This window comes from Orbilia oligospora, assembly GCF_000225545.1.
Source record: "Orbilia oligospora ATCC 24927 unplaced genomic scaffold scaffold00007, whole genome shotgun sequence".
Taxonomy (NCBI): Eukaryota; Fungi; Ascomycota; class Orbiliomycetes; order Orbiliales; family Orbiliaceae; genus Orbilia; species Orbilia oligospora.
Window position 1 is genome coordinate 1005317 of NW_011645564.1, and position 9310 is coordinate 1014626.

The following is a 9310-nucleotide window of genomic DNA, read 5'->3' on the forward strand; positions in this document are numbered from 1 at the left end:
CGAGTTTCTCGCAAGACAGACGCAAGAATGTCACGCGCACGCGTAGCAAAGTAGCAGCTTAGAAAAAGAAGAAAAAAGCAAAGACAAAAGAGAATCGGTGATGGCGAAGGAGGAGGAGGGAGAAAAAGAGGCTAAGCAGGGGTAAACCATGTTAATGTCTTCACATCGCACTCGGAGTGGACCTTGGCAAGTCCATTCCTGGCATATTAATTGGATAATTGCTTCTTTCCCTTTTTTCCTCTTTTCTGAGGTTTTCTGCCACCCGATTTTTTGGGGCACAATTCAATTTGAGTGCTGGATTGGGAAGTGTAATTGATAATTTCCTCATCCCTTTCTGAGGGAAGGAAGGGAAAAGAAGGCTGGTGAAGTCACTGACTGTCCTTTTTTTTCTTTAAATCTTTTTTTGCTCAGCTTGATCACCATCACCGTCACTATCACTATCACTATCACTCTTTCTTTATACACTTCGACGTCTGAACTGTCAATTCTCTTAACTCGGGTTGAATAGAATACTCTTGCATATTGGTAGCTTCTTTCGTGTGGTTTCAGCACGGTCCGCTCCTTTGACTCTTCCTTCTTCCTGTTCTCTTCCTCTTCCTTCTTCCTCTCCTGAATCGATCTCCTCCTCCTCTTCGAATCTTCAACATCATCCAACTTGAAATTAACCACCAAATTAACTGCATGGTTGAATTGAATTGAATCGAATCGAATCAGACTGTAAACCTTGTGTGCCTGCCAGTTCTGACTGTGCCTTGTGGAGACACCGAACACCGAACGGGGTTGACCCATCCAACGACGCGCCGAAGATCGATAGAAAGCAGCAGTCCGGTCTGAAAATCCGGAAACTTGCATTCTCTTCAAACGTAACTTAACTTGTCCTAAAAACCCGACAAGGCCCCTCACACACCGTCTGTTTCGTCTTTTTTTCCTTCCTTCCAGACTATAATATTCTGGTTACTATTATATCGTATACATATTCTCTCTCGATCAGCTGCAGCCTTTTCGCTTCTATTTTATCCCTCAGCTGCATAACATACATCACATTCGAATTCAGACACACCCCTCCTCTCTCTTCCCCTCCCCCCCCCCCCCCCCCCCCCTCGTCTCGCCTGCAGCCGTCGAGGGTCATTCATTTATCTTCTACTGTACCAGGGGGGTTTAATATACTACTTGTCAGTGTGTAGTCGTACTGAGTACCGACCTTGTTCCTCCCACTGCCGTTTTCTCTTATCTTCTGCTGTTTCCGCCCTTTCCAAGTACTTTTCCCGTCGCATTTCGCCTGGACCACCTTTACTTCTTTCTTCTTTCCTCTTTCTTCTTCTTCTTCTTCTTCTTCCTTTTCTTCTTCTTCCTCCACCACCGCCATCGCCATCGCCACTTGATTTAACTAAAAGAGAAAGAAAGAAAGACATATCCGACACTTTCTTTTTCGCGATTCTTCTTGATTGAAAGTAATTGCTTGATACCGGCCTTACTATTTATTATACTTCGGATAAAGTATTTTATTTTACAACCAACCAACCAACCGACAGAAGGCAAAACATCTCCGACTTTTGATATCTCTGAATCTCTGAATCTGATCCGATCAGATCTGATTGGAGGAAGCGACAAGAAAGACCCAAAAAAATGGCGACCATGATCTCGACCCAACCTCGCCATGTTCTTACCCCTCTTTCGCCCAGGAAGAGGACCGTGTTAGGTAACGTCACCAACATTGTTCGTGGAATAAACGCTACTTTCGATGGCAAAGGTAAGCTTTTTGCTCTCTCTTTCTATTTCTAATTTTCTCGCTTTTCGCCTTCATTTTCCTTCATTTATTTGGCGAAAACCCCCGATGCAACGTATCCATCCATCCATCTTCTTCTATGGTACTAGGACTGGTACCAGACAGTATCGGTATCAGCTGGGTGTCAGATGGACTGCCACTGCGATGGTCATAGTCGTGGCCGACATGGATGGCCATGACCATGTTCATTCCATGTTCATGGAGTTAAGAACAGGAATCGATGGAGCGCCCGCCTATATTTGGCCTGCCAATCAAAGTGTCCCGTCTACCCAGCCAGCCTCTGTTTCATGTTTCCCCACGTTGCGCAACACATTTCATATCCATTTTCATATCCATTTTCACCAGTCGCCCGGTTCGCTCCGATGTGATGTCACTCCCAAATATAAATCCCTGACTCCACTTTTGTGAATGCGCTTCTATGGTTATGGTTATGGATAAGGATTTGGATCTGGATCTGGATATGTAAATGTGCGATGTTGTTTTTGACCATGAGAATTATAACAATGATCGTGAAGAAGTATTAGTACTTATGATGCTGACCTACTCTTCCTTCTTCCCTCCATAGGCTTTTCTGTAGGAAAGAAACCACTGGGTCTTTCCGCTTCTTCCGGAAAGCGGCCCTTCTACACCATCTACGACGAAAACGCCCCTGTCAATGCATCCACTCAGACAAAGCGCATGAAGTCTCTACTGTCACCCGCTTCATGCGACGAGAACTCTGTTCCCAAATATGCTCTCGTCACGAAGCCTGCTGTCCCCTCCCACTCTGCTGCCCCTGTCGTCTCGAAGAAGAAGACTGTCAATGCATCCTCCTCCACTTCCTCCTCCTCCTCCTCTTCTTCCCTAAAGCGAAGGTCTCTAGTCCCATCCACAACCTCTTCTACATCTTCTACTGCTTCCTCAGGTCGTCCAGCCCTTTCTCGCAAGGATAGCCTTGCTACCCTTTCGTCACCATCTAAGGGTATCAAGCGTAAGATCCAGAAGGCTGTCAGACGTGTCGACCCACCTTCCCAACTATCCAAATCCGGTAAAGATATTGAATCTTCTATCAATGGTAGACTTATCGCCACCCCTGTTGCCAAGTCGGGTAATACCACTGGAAATGCATGGCGCCCTGGCCAGTCGTTCCCCAAGGGTTGGATGTTTGAGATCCATGAGGATACACTCGAGGAGACCTTGACAAACTTGATGTACCACGGTGCTGGTACTCTTGACATCTCCGACGAAGAGGATTTGAAGAAGTGTAGCGAGCTTGACCGAATTGGAAAGGAGAACATCCCACCTCCACCAACTGAGGATCAGATCGCTATGCCACCTCCAGCCCTTCCTAGACGAGAAGAGTTTGAGATTATGGATGAGGAGCGGATCAGAAGCCCCCTCGGTGAAGCCGATGTTGAGATCTTCTACCCTACTCTTAAGAAGGAAAGGGAAGAAGCTGAGAAGCTAAAGAAGATGAAGCAGGAAGAAAAGAGAAGCTGCCTGGCATCATCTAAATTCGCCGTCATTGGAAACATCGTCGAGGACTACTTGAAGCAGCAGAAGGATGACATTGATGTCCTCACTGCCGCCGCCGTCCCGTTGCCAGAGGATGACGAAGAAGACGAAGAGAATCTTCGCGAGGAGGCTTCACCCAAAAAGACCGAGACAGTCAAGCCTACAGTGAATGTTCCCACGATATGCATCGAGAACTGTGATTTTGACGACACTATCGACTCTCAGTCTCGATCGCTAGCTGAGGACGAGCTTTTTAGCGACGATCTCTAAGCGAACATCTTCTTAGAACAACTGCCGTTCTTCTTTATTCGTTTTCTGCAAATTACGAAGAATATATGCGGTAATGGATGGATGGGTTGGATAGTATTAAAGGGGGTGTGGCCATGAAACAATGACTTCACGACACGAAAAGAAACATTTATGATGCATATGACCCGATTGTATATGCGACGGTCGTAAAAGCATATAGATCATGAAACAAAAAAAAAAAGAGTCATAGAGCACAGCGAAGCGAAGCAAAGCAAAGCAAAAAGCGCGCGTTGACTTCTTATGGGTAAGTTATGGACTTTTCGGATTTATTTTTTCCCCGAATATGTCCTATCTTTTTTTCTTTTCTTTTCTTTCTTTATATCTCTGGGCTTCGGTTTGGATATGGGATTTGTTAGCATTTGGCTTTTTGTCTATTAGCTTGTTACTGCTTGTCATTTCTCTTCCCTCTCGTTACTCGTTCTCGATTTCTTCTTGTAATCTGCTATGTTTTTTGAGCGTGTGATATTATTTTTCTCCTTCCAATTTCTTGTGGATTTTTATTCTATTTTTTATTCAAGCCTTCAAGTGATATCCCGTTGCGCGAAAACAAAAAGGGTTTGCTTTCGGATCCTGAATTTCCCAACCGGTGTTTGTGCTTTTTCATTTTCATATATTTTTATCTTTTCATCCAGTTCTTGTACTTTTTTTTTTTCCCTTTGAAGAAAAAAAAGCTGGTATGGGAGTGCTTTGGATTGAATAAAAGATTTCGGCGGACTGTTTTGCTACTTTTTTTTAGGATAGTATCATAGTATAGTATAGTATAGTATAGTATAGTTATAGTATTAGCTAGTGACAATAAATAAATAAATAAAGAAGAACTTGGGATGTATAACCCATCATCAATTATTACTGTTCCTCTGTAATATTTAAATATCCGGTATATAAGTACTTAGATATTATCAAGTTTTCGAGATTACTTTACGGGATGTAAATATATATAGTAGGCATGAGGCTGAGGGAGATTGAGCAGACGTCCTGTCTTATGGGGGTGTACATGTGGGAGTATAAAAAGAACCGCTATTCGACTCCAATGGCCTCAGCTATTTCGCCCATGTGGGCGTTATGGACTGTCCGGGGTGGTAGAAATGCTTTGTCCATGGCGTGCATGCATGTATACGCATGGTTGATATTATCATTCCGTGATCAATACAGCAGAAACCACGAGGTCTGCTTTACTCCATCGAGTAATCCATATATTGAATATCTCATCAATATATCCAAATAAAAAACGATGTACCGACCAGTCCTCCTCTTCCTGGGCTTTACCACCCTCTCCACCGCTCTCCCACAGACCCGTCCACCAACTTCAACTACAACGGCACCATATACATCTCCAACCCCGTTCCTCACCACAAGTACCACCCAACAAAACCCACAGGAACAAGTAATCCACGACATCATCGATACCGTGACCTGTACGGACCCGGAATCCGGTACAACCACCACTTACGAATCCCATGATATTGATATCGACAGTACCACCGCCGCTAATAATAATAATAATAACGACAATATAAACCCACAATTCCCCAAAGAACAAACCCACAAACTATCAAAACGTGGTAATTGCCTGCCACGTACTCAACAGCAATATTTAGATTACTATGAAGATCCGCCTAGTTTGGATCAAATGCTTCGACCGACGACAGGTGGTGCTGGTGGTGGTGGGAATATAAATGCACCGATTGGGATTCATTATAGCCAGTTTGAGAATGTTAACCGCCCTGATGCTGGTGGTGCTGGTACTGGTGGTGTTGGGGATAGAAGGGATTCTCATATAAGTAATATAGAGAATTTAGTAGCTGAGCCGTCTGTGGAAAGGAGTATTGGGCAGGGGGTAGCTGTTAATGATGGTAATAATGATAATGGCGGTGATGGTGATGGTGATGGTGATGGTGATGGGATAGAAGAGGACCATGATTTTGATTTGAGAATGGATGAATTTGGGACGGGATTAGAACCTGATGCTTTAGATTTCGAAAGAGGGATTGTTGAGGTTCGCCGTGGTGTGGGCGGTGGGATTAATGGTAGGTATGGAAGAGGGGGAGGAGGGAGAGCAAGGCTTTTGGCGGGAAGGTTTGGTGATGTTGTTCATGATGGTATGTTCCCTTATATACAAGAAGTAGGTATATATCACAGGTTCTTATACGGATTGCTAACAAGATTGGTATATTTACATATATCTAGCGCTTGAAGAATACGCCGCTGCCAATCGACGACAAGATGAAGAGGAAGAGGAGAAGGAAGATACATCGCCATCACCCCTCCAACGAGCACATTCAAGACCTGAAGAACCTAATCCTATAAATCTGGATGATTCGCAGTATTCAGTTATTGACCAGGAGACTATTGATGAGATGAGGAGGGCGGTGATGGATGAATTGGCTAGTGGGTATGGGAATATTGGGATTGATATTGGTGATTATGGTGATGGTGAGAATGGTGCGGGGGGTAATTTGGAGGGGTTCCCGGATACGACGGATATTCCACTGCAGAGTGTGCCGACGGGACAAGAAAATGAGTTTCCGAGTGTGGGAGAGGAGACGACGAGGTTGTTTTGGGGGAATGGGAGAGCGCCGGATCCGGATTTTGGGTGGCCTCCTAGGGGCGTGTGAATTGGGGATGCGTTGGGTTTGTGGGATTTTTGGGGGGAATTGTAGGACAGATTTCTATATTATAATTACAGGTGTAAGAAGTAGAATAGTTGGGATCGATATGGTAGTCTTGCTATATATCACGATCTATTTGAATTCTTTTTACTTTTTTTCGTCGAGTCTTCATACTGATATAGAATTTACGGCGACAGAGACGCTATAAGCTACACATATACAGTGGCTGCATATTAAATACTTATATATAGATTAATCAGAATTTGATTACATATACTCTTCTTTTGGGTTCGTAGATTTGTTATAGAGGTTCGATTTAAGGAAGTAGCGATATCTGATTGATCGATTCTCTTTTGTAAATGAGACGACCCGGAATTTAAAAGTAGGACTAACATGCATGTACAACTAAATTAATATCATGATATGATACTGCAAGATTGATATATCCCAATTTTGAAAGAGCATCTAGCCTGGATCTATGCACTCCCACGTTAACTTAAACCTTCAAATACCATACAGTATCTTTCAGAGGAAGTACTATTCGATTTAAGTTCCTATAGTGTGGTTTTAGTTGAGACACGAGCTCCCCCGTTGAGAATACTTCTGTAATCGATCTAACCAGTCTAGATAAATATCTGGATAGCCTTCGGAAACCGTTCGAGTGCATTGCATTGATTCATTCCACCATCCCACTTTCCAATTTGAACTACGGGTTACCTATCCGCTTCTTTTGATAGATTATGGATATTATCGGTCAGTAGTTTTTTTTTTAATGGTATATGTTTCACCTTCTAGGTTTACTCTGTCGAATATAGGGTGGATGCACAAGGAATACCTAACATGGGGATCCTCATTGTGCTGGAGGAGGGGGAAAAAATCGTTCTACCTAGGTTACTCAGACTTTGTGTCGCTAGAGGTGAGCGATGAACACAGAATTTGGGAATATTCGGTAGCTTTTGGAAAATATTTTTGATTACAGCTTTTTTTTTTAAAAAAAAAAAAAAAAAAGAAGGGTGCAGGTTGTGATGATTCGGATGTTCAAGGAGGGCGGATGGTGTCACTAATCTAATATCGATAGAATTCAAAGTGCTCTTTAAAACTTCAGAACGAAACAAATTTAACTCAGGGGAGCTCTCAGTTATCTGAAGGACAATGTAGGAGCCGCCAAGGCTTCTTTGTGATATGGTGACCATAGTCGAAAGTTTGTCATTTATGTGATGGAAAGATCCCTCGTCGAATTAGAATGCGTCTCGAACTTCTGTGGACCGATGTGGTAGAAACGTCCGGCGGAAACGCACCTTCGAACTTCATGACCTCCCCAATCGGCTTAGCTTACCACGGTTCCGCCGTCGGGATAATATTCTCACCATGCATTAATTGACTATATAACGTATTTTATGAATATTGGATGATCACATTGTGCCAGTCAGGAGATACATAGATACTTAGGAGCTCTCCGCAAACCCTTATTTTATTTTCATTTTCTGATTTTGGTTCATTGAAGCAGAAAATGTTGGGATTATATTAACTATTGTAATTTTGGGCGAGAGTCAAGGGTGCCTCGGCATTTAGCCCGGGAAGGGCTTTTCGGGACGAGCGGCGTCGCCGTCACACAATAAGCTAACTACATACTTGGCGACTAAACTGACCCCTTGCTCTTTCTCAAAAAAAAAAAACCCATTAAGGTTATCTCTTTTTTTTATTATTGTGTATGACGTCAATTAATTGGGGGGTTGCTTTGTAGCCAGCGCTAGCCAGCTGCCGTCTTCGTATCATTTTGCAGATTTTGGTTCGATTATACGAAAGACGATGTCCTCGGGTAGCTCTTTGTCCGTATTGGTAAACGAAAGAATTCAACAATAACTTCAGAGTCAGGTAAAAGTGCATTGGGTCCTTAGGAACAGCACCCCACACTACATATTTCATGTAGAGTGTATTTGGGAAATTATAGGACGAAGAAGAACCTTGATAAACTATAGGATGGGACTCAAGCTTTTCACTACACTAGTCTAGATTAACAGGTGCCTAGCATACTGTGCGACATATAGAGGTGGGGCTCGGTCCGTCGGGGTTTATGTACATATATATACGCGGGTAGTCGACTTCGGAGATCGATCGATCCGAGTCTAGAGTATTAACATTAATGGTTACGTATGTGGGTCGAGCGGTTTCATACAAGCCTATGGATCGAAACATGCTGACGCCGCTTGGGATTTCCCTGGCTGTGATTGAGTGGAGTTGAGTGTAGTCTAGTCAAGGCAAGGGTTCTATTGCGAAATATTCCAAAGGACATCTCGGATCCGGATTATTGGTGCGCATATATGATGAGATCTTTTTTTTTAATCGCGAGTATAGTACTTACGAGATAAAGAGTTTGGGTAATGTTGGGCTTCTTACTTAATTACGTACTCATAGGCAATTGTGGGTATTTGTGTACATGTAATCACTATAAATGTACTTTGTAATCATAACGTTAGTTAATTAAGATTCCATGGTTTTAAATTTTGATTGCAGGATCCTAGGAACGTTCACACATGAGGCTGTCGACATCGTCGCTGATGACAATAACACGCAAGCAACACATCCCGGCCTACACAGAACGTTATGTACTGCGTTATGTTACCGCGCGACTACGAAATTTACAACTTGATTCCGCTGTATGGCCGTAATGTTGGGCATAATTGATTGGAAAATCTGTTACTAATTTTCAGTTCTTGATTTTACATGCTGGAATTTGAGGATTGCATTCTTGGAGAGACTGTATATCTTGCGATATCATGTGAATGATAAATATTTGTCTATAAGTTGGGGAACTAGTAAACCTGGAACTCGTAATCGTGTATAGTTTTTTTACTTCTATTGATGTTGAAAAGGGCAATCGAGAAATTCAATAATGTATCTGTTTTGTAAGATAAGGGGATACTGTAATCTTGTGGATTGTCGAGGGGTTTAATGTTTCGGTACATTTTCATGCTAAGATACATTTATTTGGTGCCAAAATAGTACATATTTTTTTTGTTTTATAGACTAATGACAACTATAATGATGTAATGATCCAGTTTTCAACCACTCAGTTTGAAATCATGTCGGAGGAGCTCGATCGGGAGGAGAT

At 42.8% G+C, this 9310-nt stretch overlaps 2 protein-coding genes across 2 annotated transcripts; both read left to right on the forward strand.

Annotated features, from left to right (window-relative positions):
- Positions 1-1626: 1626 nt before the first annotated feature.
- On the forward strand, positions 1627-3550 carry AOL_s00007g285 (uncharacterized protein; the record flags this gene model as incomplete). Its single annotated transcript, XM_011120186.1, has 2 exons — positions 1627-1750; positions 2352-3550. The coding sequence occupies 2 exons, from the start codon at positions 1627-1629 to the stop codon at positions 3548-3550; spliced, it is 1323 nt and encodes a 440-aa protein (XP_011118488.1).
- A 1270-nt stretch (positions 3551-4820) lies between these two features.
- Positions 4821-6204, forward strand: AOL_s00007g286 (uncharacterized protein; the record flags this gene model as incomplete). Its single annotated transcript, XM_011120187.1, has 2 exons — positions 4821-5688; positions 5777-6204. 2 exons carry the CDS (start codon positions 4821-4823, stop codon positions 6202-6204), a joined length of 1296 nt encoding a protein of 431 aa, XP_011118489.1.
- Positions 6205-9310: the final 3106 nt, after the last annotated feature.